At 42.6% G+C, this 19,520-nt stretch overlaps 1 protein-coding gene across 5 annotated transcripts in view; it reads left to right on the top strand.

The window, feature by feature from the left end:
• Positions 1-19,520, top strand: part of NCOA7 (nuclear receptor coactivator 7) — a 231,755-nt gene that overhangs the window by 147,856 nt on the left and 64,379 nt on the right. For 4 of the 5 annotated variants that reach the window (XM_063443174.1, XM_063443175.1, XM_063443172.1 and 1 more), the window contains exons 5-8: positions 8,385-8,492; positions 9,437-9,547; positions 10,716-10,841; positions 13,767-13,951. In XM_063443174.1, the coding sequence (XP_063299244.1) occupies positions 8,385-8,492; positions 9,437-9,547; positions 10,716-10,841; positions 13,767-13,951 (530 nt within the window). Of the gene's footprint in view, positions 1-8,384; positions 8,493-9,436; positions 9,548-10,715; positions 10,842-13,766; positions 13,952-14,276; positions 14,464-19,520 lie in introns of those variants that run through there. The other variant, XM_063443176.1, reaches the window with a different exon arrangement.

Raw genomic sequence — 19,520 nt, 5'->3', positions numbered from 1 at the left:
AGTCCGATAAAGACGTTTCGGATGGTCAGTCCAAATCAGACTCTGACGGTGCGATTGGAGAGGCTTCTGCCTCCTCCTTCAGTATTTTCGCCGTGACAATGTCAGGGGCTCAGGTAAGTCTGTCGGGGTCTGGTGATGACTCTAGGATTCTAGGTCCTCAGGGTGTACTCCTTTTTGACCCAGACAAGCTTAGACATAGGCGCTCAGCAGAACGGTGTCCTTCTGACCATGTGGAGAAATATCACCTCCAGAGTGCGCAAGCCCTTAGACAAGACTACTAGGAACAAATTGCGGGCAAAATGCCCCCGTCCCACGGTCCCAGATGACGTGTGCAAAACACCCATCGTTGACCCCAAAAATTGCCCAGTTCCTAGGGAGAACTGGGTGGAAACCTAGGAAATGTCTTGATTTTGCCCTAATTGCCAAGACAAGGTGTGGCGGAACCAGCCCCACCACTTGTGCCTGGAGAGGACTGCTTGCCAGCCTCTTGCCTTCTGACTATGGCCCAGGAAGATGTGGCCCTTTTATTATAAGATTTGGGCATAATGGATTTTTGTTGTGCTGTTGCTGGCCCTTTAACCCCCAGAGAAAGGATTTGTACCTTTAACTTGGCACTTCGAATGGTGGCGGTCATCTTGGTTCATTCAATGCGGTCAGCGGTATGTGTAGCCAAATTCATGGAACTGAAATCTGCTACACAGTTCCGCGAACACCGCTGAGCCTTACCTTCTCCCACAATGATTTTGCAGCCGCAGAGACTAAGTCCCATTTGAAGATTTGAACGCTCGTTCGAATGGGACTTAGTCAATTTTTCACCCTTAAATAGACCGACCGCACAGCCCAAATCTATGGAACTGTTTTGGGCATGAAAATGTGCTTGCGGTCGGTCATAAAGGACCTCCATCTAACTTTTTAACCCCTGAACCGATTGCCCTGATTTTTGAGTATGTGTTTATTTCCCGCATGCTGATTATGAAAATGTATGTTTTATGTTTGTGGCATGTATATTGTAGAAGCTATAAATATTGTGTAAAAACTGTATTCCTCTGCCTGTGATAATGATATTACCCATTGTGTTCATATCATATCACATATCACAATCATATCACAGGCAGAGGGGAGGATTTTGTGTGGGAGTGTCTGTGTGTATTATACAGATTGATTGGTTGCTCTGTAACACCCTGTGGGCAGTACTGTGGTTGTGGATTGGGAATAAAAGAGGCTGTATGTGCCAGTACAGTCAGTTCTGCTTGACCTCAAAACAAAGTGTCGTCTCGTTATTGGGGGAATTGGATTGTTTGCTGATTGCCAGGAGTGTAAGCTGATTGTATGCTTTTCCTGTTCAGCTGTTTACAGCATTCATATGCTTGAGAGCATTCGTATGCTTCTCCGGTTCGGTGGTTGTGGTGTCTGCTGCAGTGCTTGGAGTCCTCAGGAAGGGCTAGGAGCATCCTTTTAATGGTGGTACCCAGTCGGGGTGCACGTCGATCCGTTACACAAGGCATTGGACATCTTAGGCCCTGCAGCAAAAATATTTGAGGCGGTCGAAGACGACCGGGAGTTGGATAGGGATTCATCCGTGGATGGATCCAAAGGATTATTTGCCTAGTGGGAAATGTGAATTCGGCGCTGGCTACAGAGCGACGCAAGTCCATTTTGCTCAAAATCGAGCAAAAGCTAGTCAATCTAGCTATTAATGAGCCAGGTGCCCAGGCTAAAGGGCTATTATTTGGTGACTCTTTTGTGAAGGAGTTAGGGTCATTTGTACACACCTTCATGGCTTTAGATAAAGCTCAGAATAATATGCGCAAGATCTTTGACCAAAAGATTTTTGCCGGGGCCGGAAGAGGTAGGAGCCGTCTGTCCGGCCGTATTCAGAGAGGTTCATATAGGCAGAACAGAGGTTCCTATTTGGGACGAACTGGCTTTCAGAAGCAAAGGGGCGCACCGGCGTTCTTCCCCCAGAGAGGCAGACCCTGGGTCGCTAGGGGCATCCGAGGAGCTCCTTCTGGACAACGAACTAATGGTAAGTGTCTACTCTTCCCTTTCTTCCCTTCAGGTTGTGGAGGGCAGACTCCTACATTTTTCCCATATGTGGTTGCATCTGACGTTAGATGCTTGGGTCCTGCAAGCTGTAACAGGTTATTGCATAGATCTTGTGTCACACCCGAGCCAACTCTCCCCGCCCAGAGAGATTGTTTTTTCCCAACACGATGCTATCCTTGTATCCAAGGAAATTCACGAACTGATGCGCAAACAAGCCATCACAGAGATCTCAACCAATACACCAGGGTATGTCAGCAATCTCTTCCTGCTACCCAAAAAAGGCGGAGGGATGAGACCAGTTATAAATTTGAAACAATTGAACGCTTACGTGTCCTATCACCACTTCAAAATGGAAGGCATACACTGCCTGCGCGAGCTTCTACAACCTGAAGACTGGATGGCCAAATTAGACTTGCAAGACGCGTATCTTATGATCCCTATATCGGAACAACATCAAAATTTTCTCCAATTCACATGGCAAGGTAGGAAATTCACATGCCTCCCGTTCGGACTGTCATCAGCCCCATGGTGTTTCACAAAAGTTATGAAACCTGTGATTGCTCTGCTTCAAAGTCGAGGGGTTCGGCTTATCATCTACCTTGACGATATCCTCCTTCTAGCCCAGTCTACCGACTTTCTCCACACACATCTCACATGGACTCTGACGTTACTGCAAAACCTGGGCTTCTTTATAAATAGGGAAAAATCTATTTTGACACCGGCTCAACATATCGAATTCCTCGGACTACTGATCGATTCAACCTCACAGACGCTACATCTCCCAGCTTCAAAATTGCTAAACATCAAAAAAGAAATCAAACGCACATTGGCTGTTCCCCCAACTCTCCCTCAAACACCTGGCACAAGTCATCGGACTCCTGGCGGCTTTCATCCAGGCCATATTCCCAGGCCCGCTCCATTACCGGGCTCTCCAACGGCTACAAGCCTCTTCTCTCAGAGGTGGAGTATCATACGAGGACATGCTAATGTTAGACAAAGAGGCGAAAGACGAACTTCACTGGTGGCTGTAACGGAACCGCTGGCACCCCGACCGGGTACCTTCCGCTGACGGATGCTCCTAGCGCTTCCTGAGTACTCCAAGCACTGCAGCAGACACCACAACCACCAAATCTGAGAAGCATAGGAATCTTCTCTAGCATATGAATGCTGTATACAGCCGAATAGGGAAAAAGCATGCGAATAGGTTTACACTCCTAGCAGTCAAACTGGAACAGCATACAATAAATCCTCCCCCAATAATGAGACAACACTTCACTTTGAGGGTTAAACAGGAACTCCACTGCTGGCACACCCAGCCTGGTTTTTATTACAGTCTTGCACATACAGGACCGCCCACAGGGAGGTATAAAATAAATCAAATAACAGTTACAACCCACAGTAAAGTCCTTCCCTCTGCCTGTGATACAATTATCTTACACAATGGGAAATCTAATTATCACAAGCAGAGAAATCCAGTTTTTACACAATATTTATAACTTCTAAAACATAAAACATACATTTTCATAATCAATCCATTCAGGGGAACAACATATTAAAAAATGGCACGAATCAGACCAGGGGTTCAAAAGTTAGCAAAAGTATTAATAAAATCCCCGCCCAGCATGGCTTTCTGGCCCAAACCAGTTTCAGAGTCTTCTATCCTGGAGATAATTGAGAAGTAATGCAATTATCTCCAAGGACAGAGGCAAAACTCCATTAGCCACATGGCAGACAAAGGACAACAAAAGACATAAAAATACATACTGTTACATTTCTTACATAGAACCTACACATTTACAATTTACCTAACACATAATAGCATATATAATATTGCAGACCGCCTGAATGCAATCTGCTACACAGTCTTAAAGGGACATTGTTCCTAAAAGTCATATGTCCACGGATGTTTTTTAAAGGGCCAGCAGCAGCACCATACAAATCCAATATGCCCAAATATTGTAGTTGAAGGGCCAAATAACCCAGGGGCCATAGTCAGCAGGTAGGAGGCGGGCAAACAGGCTTCTCCAATGCCCAGTGGCGAGGTTGGTTTCGTCACAGTGGCTTCTCCACGTGGTAGCGTGGAATGGACGCGCTATCTTCGGAACAACCCCAGATCTGATCATAGAATCAGATGCAAGCTTACATGGCTGGGGTGCACGTTGTGGAGATACTTCCACGGGAGGCAGATCGGAACTCAAAATGACGCTGTATATCAATGGCTTGGAGCTTCTGGCCGGGTCCTTTGCAGTACGCAGCCTATCCCCGATTTCACTCTCAATTCACAATTCTATTGAAGATGGACAACGTATCCGCAGTCAGATGCATCAACCATCTGGGAGGCACAAAATCCAAAGTGCTGGCAAACATGGCACGCGATTTCAGTCAATTTAGCCTTCTGCACAATATCTCGGTGACAGCGGAATATATTCCCGGACTATCCAACACCACAGCGGATTGGTACACCAGACACCTCTAGGACTTCGGCGATTGGTGTCTGGACCCCGGGACATTCAGGAACATCAAGGACACCTGGGGACCTCTGGGAATAGACCTCTTTGCCTCTCGTTTGAACGCTCAACTCCCTCAACTTTTCTGTTGGAGACCAGACCCTTCGGCCCTAGCAACGAATGCCTTCCTTCAAGATTGGGCCACAGAGCCGAATTACGCATTCCCTCCGTTTGCACGGATTCCCCGTTGCCTTCTACATCTGCGTCGCCAAAAGGGCACGTTGGTAATTGTGACTCCCCTATGGCCGTCACAACCATGGGTTCCCCCATCTATTGGAAATGGCGATAGTTTTTCCCTGCCTTCTCACATTATATGATTCTCTCCTTCAGGATCCGGACGGACAATCTCACCCTTTAATCCTCCAGGGCTTCCTCCGACTTATGGCATGGCTGATTTCAGGGGACTTTGGTCAATCCGAAGGTATTCCGCAATCAACTCTCAGACTTCTCGAGAATGCATGGGCACCCGGCATGAGACAAGCTTATAAATCTGCTTGGAATGCATGGAATGGCTGGTGCTTGGGAAGAAACCTGGATCCCTTATCGGCACCTTTGACAGCCATCTTACAATTTTTGACCTCCCTTTTTGAAGCAGTGAAAGTGTACCGCACGATTAACCTCTACCGTTCGACGCTTTCCGCTGGACATCAAGGCATCAATGGTGCCCCCATCGGACGACATTCTTTTGTCTGTCGCTTACTACGCAGGTTTTCTCGTCTTCCACTCCCTCGTTACTCTAAACTCTGGGATGTTTCTCTTGTCCTCTGTTTTCTAATGTCATGTCATGGCCGGAAAATACTTCATTATCCCTCAAACAACTGTCAGCAAAACTGGTCATGCTTTTCTGCCTAATTTCATGCAAAAGAGTCTCTGATGTATGAGCTCTGGACACAAATGCTCGATCCTTTACACAGGGAGGCGTTTTCTTCGATATCTCTAGAAGGACCAAACTGTCTTCTAAAACCGTACTATACCCGGCATTTTCGCAGAAGCCTCTTCTGTGCCCAGTGGCATGCCTACGGGAGTACGAACTCCGTACGGCTCCACTCTGGAACCCTATGAGACTTCAATTATTTATCTCTGTTGCAAACCATACCTTCAAGTATCCTCTCCTTTCTTGGCCAGATGGGTCAAATGGATTATAACATTGGCAGGCATTGACACTTCTGTATTCTCTCCACATTCTGTTCGAAGAGCTATGGCCTCTAAAGCCTCTGTGGTAGGATGCCGACTAGACAATATTTTACGAGCTGCCGATGTGGTCTTCGGAATCCAATTTTCGTGATTTTTACTTCAAACCGATCGAACACTTTGCTGGAACAGTTATATCACAGCTTTAAACCAGCATAATAGGAACCTCCATGTCTTAATAAAATCATTACGTCATGTAACTAGTAAAATCTGGTAATTTTATTAACGACACAGAGGCGAGTATTATCCCTCCCACCTTTCCCTAAAAGGGTGCTTCACCTGGCTAAGTTATTTACGGTAAGGTTTCTGCTCACTGGTGATTTGGTTCAATCCTTCATGTTTGTATCCACCTCATACATGTTGACTGAATACTACTTTATATCAGATATTGCCTAGTCACTTATACTGTATAATTTATGCATAAATCCAGTTTTATACTTGGATATTACCATATTCTACACTCTCTTACAGCTTGAATTGGAAGCTTGTTTACTGATGGCGTTGTTCCCTTATTGGAATTCCTTTTTCCGTTGGATGGCAGTACAAGATTGGGATTGCAAGAAAGAGGAAATAGTTCAGGGAATACCGCCTATTATGCTGGAGAGTGGAACCTGATTACCAGATCGTGGAATATTATTTGAGTAGGAAGAACCAACCACATCAAACAAAAACCAGTGGAGCGCTGAATTTATACACTTACCCTTAAATAAGGGAATATAATTAGAACAGAGTGTCTGAGGGAGAAAAATAGACAAAACATGGTTCAGTATGCCTTAAACAAGTAGAATGGTATAATATCCGTATAAAGCACATTCACATGGTGCAGAGTCTTAGCGGGGATAGGCTCAAATCTCATGCGCAGAAGTATTTTTAGAGAATATCAAAAATTCTTTAGTGTAGAGATGTGGAGTACTCAGAAATAAAGGGAGAGATAAGACAAATATAGTGTGTTATCCTCACTAAAACTGTGAATAAAATATGGCAGTCACTGCTCACCTTGTTGAGAGCCAAAGTACTGGGCTCTCAGAATAATGCGCACTGTTCCTTTAAGAGGGCACATCTCTTCTTTATAACAGAGGACAATGTCAAAATATGGGACTTAGAAATATATTTAAATTAATTTATTAACCAAAATATTGGGTATATAAAAACAACAAATAAAAATACCGCAAGTATTCAGTCCCCAAAAAGACGCGTTTCGCCTGAACCAACAGGCTTTCTCAATCAGTGTCCTCTTCTGTCCGCGTTGTGCCGGTTTTATACCTGGCGGTTCGTCTGTGATTGGTCCGCCTGTGTTTCTCTTATCCAATCATTTATCAGTCTGAGGGGGTGTCGGCCGGATCAGCTGTTTACAGTTGGTCTCGTGTACCCAGAAGTGACGTATCCAGGGGCGTTTTAGCCGCAAGGCAAACAAGGCATTTGCCTTGGGCGGCATTTTCCAGGGGGCGGCAAAAAACGCCGCCCCCCAAATGCCCAGGGCAAATGCCTTGTTAGCCTTGCGGCTAACTGGGCTGCCGGTCGGGCTGATGGGCTGGGCGGACGGGCGAGGGAGCTCTTCCTCTGAGCGCTCTGCTCAGCTCCCTTGCGCGCCGCAGAGTGAGGCGTGTGTGTGTCTGTTAGTGAGTGTGTGTGTGTCTGCTAGTGAGTGTGTGTGTGTGTGTCTGTTAGTGTGTGTGTTTGCCTGTGAGTGTTTGTCTGTTAGCTAGTGTATGCGTATCTGTCAGTGAGTGTGTGTGTGTGTGTATTTAGAAGGTGGGGGGGAGGGTTGGGGGGGGGGGGGGGGAAGAGGGGCGCCTGAGTTTTGTCCTGCCTAGGGCAGCACAAAACCAGGATACACCACTGGACGTATCTGAGGGAATCTGATGTCACTTCCGGTATTCTGATATCGCTGGCCGGCAATATAACTCCAGGCAATAGTTCATAATGGTAAATTAGGAAATAGTCCATTACGGTAAATTAGGAAAGGAAACCAAGTGTTAGGAATGTAATATATGGAGACAGAACTTATAAAAGAAAAGCAAAAACTCTGTAATCTCTGGAACCTGATTGGCTGTTGGTTGCCATGGAAGATATGTTACTGACTGTTTCCTGTGTTCATTTCATTGTTAAATTGTTTCTTTGCTGCTGAGGGAAATAAAGAAAGAGTGCAGCATAATACTCGCCTACGTGTCGTTAATAAAGTTATGACTTTACGTCATGTAAATAGTAAAATCTGGTAATTACGGTGTGTTTTTTTGTTTTGGTTTTATTTGGGGGGGGGGGGGGGGGGGTTGTTATCTGAATATTTTTGACATTACCACACACTAAAAAGACAAGGACATTACAATACAATAGAATGAGTGTTTTAGTCCCCAAATATGGACTGTGTTTCCTAGATAAGGGGCAATTGGGAGGAATGTTTACCATAATTACATCTGTTTGTACTTTAAATATTTGAAACAAGACCTAAAGGAGATGGATTGTTGATTGACAAATACAGAAAAACTGATTGTAAGTAATTGTTATATATTCATTATAGCTGTTTTAATGTTTCAAAGTGTTGAATATTAATAGTATAATCTGTGGGTTTATAAATGTGATAAAATATTTAAAATACTATTCGCTTAACTTTTTTGTGTAAATTTTGTTTTTCAACTGTAGGCAACTGCCACAGACACCTTGAACTGTATAGCCTTGAAGTTCAACATTACTCCAAATAAACTTGTGGAACTTAATAGATTGTTTACTCATACTATCGTGCCAGGACAGGTAACTTTTCGTTTTGTTACATACTAAAGCCAATCTTTTGCACAAACTGTTTCTTGCCCTTCCCTTAACTGTAGAAATCTATTAATGAATCTACCTTTTAAAGTATAGTTTGTCTTACCTGCCTAGTCAGACATATTTTGTTTTCTGTAAACAAATTTGAGAAATTAATACAAATACAAGATAAATCTCATCTTTCAATGTATCAAATAATTGTGGTAATAAACTGGATTTCTAGTTTAACAAATTATGAACAGATTTGTCAGGACCCAAATTTACTCATTTAGTTACAAGTCCACATCATACATGTAAATAGCCTGCAGTGCATTCCCAAGAATATGTAGGTATTATGTATGTCAGTAGCATCACCTACTGCAGGTCAGTGATAGATTTAAAAATGAATACAGTTTTCATAACTGTTCCATTGTAACCGTTGCTTACAATGGCCTACCCGTGTTCAGTACCTCCTATATTTCATAATGTCCAGTGTTGGATGGTGTGCAGTTTGAACTTGGCAGGCTATGTGTCTATCTAGTCCAAAACAAAATTAATTGGTTCTGATCAACAGGTGGCATGTATACGCAGTGTTTGTGTAGAACGTTAGATTAACAAACTACTCCTGTTCAGTGACCCAATTTAGTCTGTTTTGGTATTTTTATTTCTGTTGTGTCCTGGAGAACACTGATGCAGGGACCTGGAATGAAACTGTGTCAGTGCTGAATGAAAGCTGTAGCATACTGATCATAAAATAGGAAATTGTAATGTAACCTATATGTAAAATCTTTAAAGAATTGATATAGCTTTTTATATTATTATAAATTAAATGGTAACACGTGGTTTGAGTGTCGCAGAAGTTGTGAACTGTGCTAATTTCATATATCTCCAGATGTTTTTACTCTCTGTAACACAAATCATTAAAATGTTTGTTTTGGATTTTCCCCCCTCAGATTCTATATGTTCCAGATGGAAATCTTCAGTCTGCCGAGGTCAACCCCAAAGCAAAACTTGGTGGCTTTGCCTCTCCAGTTTCCTCAGATGCAGAGTATGACAAGCTTCCAGTAAGTAATTTTCCTGTTCTAGCCTTCTGTTAAATTTGGGTACTTTCAGACCCTTTTGATTTTAGGCCAATATGGTGTTCCCAATTAAACAGGCTCATTCTTAGTCTGCATTCCACACAGATTACATTGTTGTATAGTAAACTTTATTAATGACAATTAGTTACAATAAACTCAATCTGGATGGGGAAGGCATCCACAAAAATTTGGAAGGAGGTTGGGGATTTAATCCAGCGGGGCCGTATTTTTTGTATTTGTTTTTGAGGCCAGTACTTGCATATAAGAGCTGAATTAGATTTTGCCTTTAATTTCAATCAAGTGTGAAGGTATCGTATCAATCATCTCCTTTTTCCCTTTTTAACCTGTATTTATCCATTCTATCCTTTCATTCTTTCTGCATGCCCTTCACTTCTTTATAAATTCATTCACTTTTCCCCTTGCATTGTGCCTCTTTTCCCATCATCTTTCATGATCATAAAATTCTTCTTTTGCTCTGTCCTTAAAGGACCACTCTAGTGCCAGGAAAACATACTCGTTTTCCTGGCACTAGAGTGCCCTGAGGGTGCCCCCACCCTCAGGGACCCCCTCCCGCCCGGCTCGGGAAAGGGGTAAAAACTTACCTTTTTCCAGCGCTGGGCGGAGAACTCTCCTCCTGCTCTCCTCCTCCGATCCGCCTCTTCTCCTCCCCGTCGGCTGAATGCGCACGCGCGGCAAGAGCTGCGCGCGCATTCAGCCGGTCACATAGGAAAGCATTCATAATGCTTTCCTATGGACGCTTGCGTGCTCTCACTGTGAAAATCACAGTGAGAAGCACGCAAGCGCCTCTAGCGGCTGTCAATGAGACAGCCACTAGAGGACATAGGGGGAAGGCTTAACCCATTCACAAACATAGCAGTTTCTCTGAAACTGCTATGTTTATGAAAAAATGGGTTAACCCTAGAAGGACCTGGCACCCAGACCACCTCATTAAGCTGAAGTGGTCTGGGTGCCTAGAGTGGTCCTTTAATATATTTAGCCTTCACTTGGTTGCATCTGCTATAGCTACAGCACACCAGCGAATTTAAATGGTGCTTAGTACTTACTGGTTTTGTATGGAGTGAAGATAGAGTAACCTAGAAAATGTAAAATTAAAAACATGGGTAGTGTTGATGATTTATTTCTTTACATAAAGGATGCAGACTTGGCAAGAAAGGCCACAAAACCAATCGAAAGGGTTTTGTCTTCAACATCTGAAGAAGAAGAACCCATTTTGGTTAAGTTCCTAAAAATGAATTGTAGATACATCACTGATGGCAAGGTAAGTAAAGACATACATTTTTCACAAAAGCACTTTCTTTAACGAGGTACTAAGAATTCACTAAACTAAAGCTGTTCTAATCCAAGCATATTTGCACATGTTAAAAAATGATTAATTTGCATTAACTTACTTATACTACAAAAATGCCTTTTACATCTGTTGGTTCCAATATATTGGGACAGTGTCTGAACTATTTCACGAGCATCAGATAAACTTTGAACTCCATTTCGACCAGCCGACTAACTTATCGAATTTGACTCCCCAAAATTTTAATGATTTAAATAAAGTCAAAATTTGAAATAATTTCAATGCCGAAGATAGATCATTTTCAAATGGATTTTTCTAAAATTAAATTGACCCATTAGTTTGCAAGATCCAAGATGAAGTCATACGTTGTATATTGTACTGTCAACAGTGTGGATTTTTAAAAAAAAAAAAAATTTTTTTTTAATATACTTGTTTTTACAATCTACTTGCCCTGACAAAAATTACAAAATAATTGTAATTAAAAAGATTGGGGCCATTGTCAGGAGCGGATGGCTTCTGCCGCTCTTCACACCTCTTCACGCAGCAGCAATTATCTCAGGACTGAGATGATTTTAAAATAAATAATATATCTATATATATATATTTCAGTTTGCAACCCAAACTTTTATCAGGATAACATAACATCTTAAAAAACAATCTTATATACCCATCACCAAGTCATCGGGGTCATGTAGTAACCTGGGCAGGGTCTGGGAATGGCGGTCACAGTCAGCACCCTCTTCTTTATTGGGTAACTGTACTTTGGTGATGGGTATATAAGATTTTTTTTTTTATTCTTTATTTTTGTTGTGCACAAATTACATTACAGACATGCCTTGCCACAACAGCATTGGCACATATAAGAATAAAATAAAATTGAAAACATTGTGGCTGTGGGTCTGCACAATTTTTATATTTAGTAAGAATATAAGGTGAGAGAAACAGGCTAATAATTAGGTAGATCAATGTGTGTCATGCTAGGTAGTGAGAGGACAGGCTGCTTCGGGATAGCTTGAGAGTGTGTCAAAGATCGGTTGTCAGGCAGGGTCGTTCATCTAAGGAAGTATAATTAGCCATCTTAGCATAAAAGAAGAGGGTCTACCGAAGTGTCAAGAGATAGTAGCCACTGGATTGCTTGTAAATACGTGAGCGTCAACATACAAGGTTAAACGAAGTCATAAGCTAAAATAAAAGGTTAACATTGCCACCTGTGTTGTGAGAGCATATTTAAGCCACAAGCTAAGTAAAAACAGTCAGTGTCCATATTAGGTTTACCATAAATCAGACCGTTTGTCAGGCAACAGCAGAGGGGCTGAAAAAGGCATTGTTAGCTGTCTTCAACCAATACCCCGTGCATTCCACAGTGGACAGTCCATCTCCAGGTTGGGTGTAATGGTCCCCCTCTCCAGCATGCGGAAAGTCAGGCTGCACTGCACATGCAGCAAGCGAGTTGTCAGCGTTTTGCAGCGTGACAAGTCCCTGTCTCTTTTGCTCCAGTGCCCTTAGTCCGTGGATCCCGAAGGCTTGGCATATTGCCTCGAACCGAGCATCAAAGGCCTCTCTCCAGCTGTGGCCTATCAGGCTTGTTTGGCTGTGCTTGGGTTTCAATGCGGCAGCCATCTTGAAGGTGCCACGTAGCTTGCAGGTTTTTTTCCAGTCAGGTTTCATGGTGCAGGCTTAGTGGGGACCAGGATAATGCCCACCGGTTCAGAGGGGAGGGGGTGGAAGGGATTAACGTGGTAGTTGGCAGACCCAACGTGTTGCAGCATCGCACAGAATGTATGATTGGCCACTTCACTTGTCCTGCAGCGATGGTACGCCGCAGTGGGGTCTCTGTGTGAGATGTAGGCTGGTGAGTCACAGAAATCCTCAAGATCTTCCCCTGGGACACCAGTTATGGGTATGTAGCTGGGTGAGTCGTTTGTGGCGAGCTGGCTGTCAGGAAATCAGTCCGAGTTTGTGGATCAAGCTGGGAGCTCACTTGATGTGCAGCCAGCCGCCATGATGTCCAGGCCCCGCCCCCTATAAAATTGTTTTTTTAAGATGTTATGTTATCCTGATGAAAGTTTGGGTTGCAAACTGAAACGTTGATCTCTTAACTGTGGACATTAAAAGTTAAGTTTTACTTTAATACATAGAGTCCTTGGAGTCATTGGTGTATCCTGGTTTTGTGCTGCTCTAAGTATGACAAAACTCAGGCACCCACCCCTTTCTAAATACACATACACACTCACTGACAGACACATATACACTCCGCGTCAGATACACACATACACTAGCTAACAGACGCACACACTCTCACTAACGCGCACACACTCTCACTGACGCACGCACACACACTCACTAGCACACTCACATTTTTTTTTTTTTTTTTTTTATTCAATCCCCCCAGCCTCCATACCTTTGGGAGTGCTGGGGTGGGTTCTCACTTTACTTGGAGTCTAGTTGGGCTGCTGGGCGGCCAGCCGGTCACTGCAGTAGGCGAGGGAGCACTGGTCTTCCTGCGCGCCGCGTAGTGATGCCAAGGCCGGAGTGATGTCCTATTCAGTCATCACTGCGGTGCGAGGGAGCTGAACAAAAGGATCAGTGCTCCCTCGCCACCCGCCCGGAAAGTGCCTCAGCAATTGGCATTTGCCAGTGCGATTGCCAGTGCGATTTGCCCACCCCCCCGAAAGTGCTGCCCAAGGCAAATACACCTCTGCTGGGATTGCTATCTTCACGCTACCTGTATGTGTGTATATGTATGTGTGTGTGTGTGTGTGTGTGTGTGTGTATAAATTCCTGCCCCAAACTGCATGTCACGAGTGTTAGGCAATATAAACTCCACATCCCTGAATCTACCACTAGTGTTGGGAGAGTGTGCCACATGGAACATTGACTATGTCTTTTGTTGAACAGGGTGTTGTGGGTGGAGTCATGATAGTCACTCCAAATAATGTGATGTTTGATCCTCACAAATCTGATCCACTTGTCATTGAGAATGGCTGTGAAGAATATGGTTTAATTTGCCCTATGGAAGAAGTGGTCTCCATTGCACTCTACAGCGACATCTCTCATATGAAGATTAAAGATGCTCTTCCATCGTAAGTAATGTCTAGAATGGGACCTTTCTACTGGACTGTTCCCAGGATGGTACTCTCATGAGGTTAATGCACATAAAAATTCAGGCAGCATTGCACCATGTTGACCCAATATAAATGAATTAGTTTTATCGTTTCCGTTTTCTGTGATTTTTTTTTTTTTTTAACCATGGGAGATATGTTTAGTTTCTAGCAAGTAATGAAACAGTCTACTGCTGAGTGCTCCTTTTACAAATTATCTTAATGTTTAAAAAAATTATTTGCAATATTAACTTTCGATATGATCAGCTTCCGTCATTACTAATCTCTTCTTTTCTATTCTCTCCAGTTAGGTCATCCAGCAAACCTATTTTATTGTCATATTGTATTCTAGTTTTCTTTCACTCTTTCAACTTAATTTTCATCTCAAGACACCTTACACTCTCTTCTCTCTTAGAGTTAAAAATCAAACTTTTAATCTCCACTTGCAACAGCACATGTCCTTTATACATTTGAAACAGGAAAATCGCTAAGTGTTATGCCCTTCATATTTGAAACCTCCTGCCACTAAAATAGGTTATATTTAGATTTCACACTATTTGTTATACATAATATAAAAAAAATAAATCTGTTATTGTCAACCTATGTATTTAAATCTAGCAGGATACTTTGGACAGATTAGAATGTGGAATGTCCATTAAGGCATGCTGAATTTGACAGAATGGCAAAGTTCTTGCTTGAATTTCACTTTGCTGGACAAGTCACATCTTTGGGCAACTTGGAAAATTGTGATTTCAATGTTTGTGTACCAGGTTGTCCAAAGTTAGTTAAACAAGTCGCTGTATGGAGAATGTAGAGCATTTGAGCTCAATCAGCTTTTGGGTATGCAAATCACTCAAGGCACCAAAAAGGACCAGAGAAGAATGAACCAATGGTGGATGAACAGTTCCCATAGAAGCCTAGAAAACAAAATGCAATTAATCTGTAACATTGGCCATCTTACAAATTGGCTAGGCAACCCGCTAGGCAGGTGCGCATTTTAGCAAAAATAATTTGTGTAACAAAGCAGGCTTCCAAATGGCTAAAGCGGATTTGTCACATTTCAGTACTTCGTAAAGATATAACCATTGACGTAATAATTAAGACTCCAGCGCAATCCAAAGTTTTCATAAGACAAAGTGTGGACTACTTTGTCTTATGGTAAAGCCTGAGGTTGAAAGGAGGAGCTCCTATGAACTTTGGTCCAATTACAGAGATTGTGACAAATGACAGCTGTGGGATTCATTCTTTGTCTATGGAGGATCCCGCAGAGGATCGCCAAAGTGAGTACAGCACAGATGTAGCTCCTAAGAACTGAAAAATCTGTAGCCAAAGAGACCTGTAGCTGTAATATGCCAGACAGCCGGTGGTAAGCAAAACTCTCCTCCCCAGCGCCCTATGTCTCCCAGAACCCCACTGGATCTATCGGTTTTAAGAGGGTCTTTGCAATATACAAAAAGACCCCCACATTTGACAGATCCACTTTGAATATATCTGGATAGAAAAGATGACAAAACAAATGAGTAATAAGTCTCATGGCCAAGAGTGGTGCAAACTTCTACAAGTGGCGCAATCTCCATGGCATTTATTTGGAATCTGCAGGGACATTGGTAACGCTTTTTACACCTCTTGTACAGCTTTGCACCACTTTTCAGATCATATAAAAAATTCAAAAAAAGATTCTTTACTTTTGCTGTACACAAATTAACAAGCAAGCTTGCACTGCCACGACAACACGAGCAAGCAAAAATAATCATAATAAAACATTGTCATGGCATTAGTGATGACTGCACACATTTAAGAAATAAACATGTAAAGAAGCTTGATACTAACAGCGTACTGAGATTATTTTCCCAGGAAGCCCTCCTGTTGTTCAGATGAGGTGAGTAGAGAGTAATGGGCCAGGCCAAACTCAGAGAAAATAAAAATTAGACTATAAAACTCCTTAGTTGCAGCCTCCCAGCTGTCCAACAGACAGACAGGCGGGGTCTCTTGCCTTGATTGCTTTAAACGAGCTGTTACATTTGTAATAGACGCTTCTCATAAGGAATCATTGAATTCAGTGCGATTCCTGCACATGCCCATTGGTTATCCAATGCTTTTCTGAGAAGCTCTGGAATGGATTGCTGATCTGCCACTTTGGCCGACATCAGAAGAAGTGATGATCTAGCCAATCAGAATGCTTTCCAATAGGATAGGATTGGATTGGCTGAGAATGTCAGAGGCAGATCAGGGGCAGAGCCAGCACAAGCCAAACACAGCCCTGGCCAATCGGCAAATCCTCATTGAAACAATGCATCTCTATCAGAAAAGTTCAGTGTCTCCATGCAAAGAGTGGCAGCACTGAATGGCAGTGCTGCACGCTGTGCAGCACTGCCCCAGGAAGCTGCTCTAGCAGCCATATAAGGAGTGACCAGCAGAGGTGTCCCAAGGCTGTAATGTAAACACTACCTTTTCTCTGGAAAAAAAGTGTTTACTGCAAAAAGCCCGGAGGGAATGATTATACTCACCAGAACAAATACAATAGGCTGTCGTTGTTCTGGTGACTATATAGTGTCCCTTTAACACTTTCCATTTCAGGCCAAAATTGAAGGGGGGAGGGGGAGAAAGGTATTGATTGGTTTACCGTACATAAAACTTTTTTTTTTTTTTTTTTTAGGTGGGGGGAGGGTGGAGGAGGGCTGTAATTTGTATCAAATGTAAGGATACATGGAGAGCAATTCTGTTCTCTGCTTGCCCGCACTAGCACATCACTTCAGTAAACGCTTCAATTATTTTTACTAGGCTAAACTGAGTGAATCATAAATTCCACCACAACCACAATTTAACAACATGTAACTTTCTAAAACTAATTTAATAGGCATAGTAAGAGGATGTTGTATAAAGTCTAGAACAATTTTAAAAGGTTTGTTATAAAAAAACAAAAAATCCTTACAATAGATGCCTACAATTGGCAGACCCCCCCAAGATGACGTGCCTGCTTTGTGTGGCAACCAGACGCTAATGAGATAGATATAAAAATATATATTATATTTTTGCCCATTAATTTCCTTGTAGATGCATTCTTGATGACTATTTTACCTTGTGGATTTTTTTTTTTTTTTTTAGTGCATTACTGGCACAGTCTGATTTAGTTTTTGCCAGTGTACATACCTGTTGAGACCCTCCATACTAATGAACAGTTGTTCTGCATTGGTAGCCAGTTTCCTTTCTTTTCTTTTTACATTGGTCCAAATGTTTCATGTATTTTAGTTCATAATAGAACATCACAGAGCTATAACTCACGTTAATGTATCATTGAACTGTAGTAAATGTGTGGTATTCAGAAATTAGTTTGCACAAATGTATTTACTTAAAAAAAAAAAACCTATTTATAGGTTATGAAATTGTCTAAAATAACTTTTGAATAGCCTCGTCTTGTTCTAGTTCAGGACTGCCTGAAATACAGGTTTCCCCTCATTGGCTTTTTGAAATATTGAGGGCCCGCTCATGACTATTTTTTGGAACGTGGTCTGTCCTTGCTATTTGACTGTGCAGCGCGAGGAAACATTTTTATGAAATGTCAGAGATTAAGATATTGTTAACCGAGCTGTTCTCGATGGGTCCCTTACCACTTACCTGCATGGGAACAAAGGCCACATTTTGAAGGAGGCCCTTGTGACATGTTAAGTAATGCCTGATATTGAACCATTCCTGCTGGGTAAGCCTGAGTTTTTACTATGCAATACCAGTGACCCCAGTCTGTAGTACTAGCAGTGCATCTGTGCCCAGCCCTGTACCTATATTTTATAGGCAGAATGCGTAAATGAAATAGGCAGCTAAATAAGTTATGCTTAAATTTAAAGCTAATACGCTCAAATACCTGTTAGTTTTTTGTTTTTTCAATTCTGTGTAGTTTTCCTGCAGTACTGTAAAATTGTACTGTTTTTTAGCAGTGTAACCCAGCCTCCTTAGCCACCCGGTCTCCCATTTCAACATGTTCCTGATTCCCAGTCTTTGAAAGAAACTTACCTTTTTCAGAAAATAGAGAGATGTCTTCTGTAGTGTAAAGAATGCTCATAGCACAGACTGCACTGCAAAGACACTGCTACAGCCCATATGTTCTGCTTTCCCTCCCTCCCTGTAATGCAAGTAATATAGTCCTCCAACCCTATCCACTGTTAACCCCTTCCCTGCCAGTCCCGGTCAGCCAACCTCTCTACCCACTCTTGACCGTCCCCCTCCAACCCCTGGTAATCCGTCTCCTTCGATAGCAGTAGAGAGAGATAACATAAAGGTATTCAATGCGTTTCTGTCTTTTATTTTTATTCATAATGAACATATGACACTATGATAGCTAATGACCTAATGTGGTAAAAGAACGTGTGTGATGTGCTATGTAAGTTTTAATGTCTAAATGCTGTATTTGTAGTGTAACTTAGGTTGAGTACTTCTTGGCCTGACATTGTGGTCATGTACTGAGTGATGCAAATGACGTCACTAAACTCCAGCACACCCAGTAAGGTGTGTCATTACTGATTCTCATAGAGCATCACTGGAGCATGGCCATTGTGGGTGTGTCATTACTGATTTTCTTAGAGAAACACTGGAGCATTGCCATTGGTGGATAGTCCAGCTGAACTACAGGAAGTAGGGAAAAATCATAATGGGAAATGACATTAAATCAGGAGGAGCAGACAATCTGATCAAAGTAAAGATTACAAGAGGTACTTCTAAAGCTCATTTTTACACTATTTAGGTGTGTAGCGGAGGCCTGATATTTCAGAGGCTAACTCCACTATAGATCCCAGTGAGGCTCAGGAACAAGTATTATAGATCCATAGAGTAGTAATTTCAGCAGGCAAAATAATCCAATAATATCCCAACAGCACTCCCAATAACTGGACGACACACAGCATCAGGGACAGAACTGACTATTAATCAACACAGTCTCCTTATAATGCATTCTCCCATGCAAGGAAGGGATTCACATTAATTAGGACAGTAACCAATAATATAACGGTTACCTCCCACACATCTCCTCCCCTCAGTATGACACTTAATCCCATTATACATACTGTAAATTCCCCCCAGTTCTGGATGTACCCTAAAACAAGTAGTTACAATAATTCTGGGGTTACCCTCTGGTAGCCCTGATCTGGTTGACTGACATATCCAAAAATCACCCAGATCGGTCCAGGGGTTCGGGAGTTAGGTGGAGGGTATAATTTGACCGACCGCACACGAGGTGGTATCCGAAAAGAGTTCCATAGGTTTTGGCCCTGCGGTTGGTCTTCGTTCGGGAGGTAAAATACACATTAAACATTGCCATCCATGATTAATCTTGGATTCGTATGAACCCCCTTGTTCGGTACTTTGAAACTACCGAACGGGAGACTGATTAGCATTCCCGTTCGTGAGTTACGTAGCTATGGAGGTCTCAGCGGTGTTCGGGTGATCGAGTGTCCAATTTGAGTTCCAGACACTCGATGACCAAACACCGCTGAGATTTTCGTGCGTAAGATGGCCGCCGCCACGTGTTCGTATCCCGAACAGTGGCCACCCAGATACTGCA

Source organism: Pelobates fuscus, chromosome 2, assembly GCF_036172605.1.
Source record: "Pelobates fuscus isolate aPelFus1 chromosome 2, aPelFus1.pri, whole genome shotgun sequence".
NCBI lineage: Eukaryota > Metazoa > Chordata > Amphibia > Anura > Pelobatidae > Pelobates > Pelobates fuscus.
Note: the sequence above shows the minus strand (reverse complement) of the source record. Positions and strands in the feature narration are given on the sequence as shown.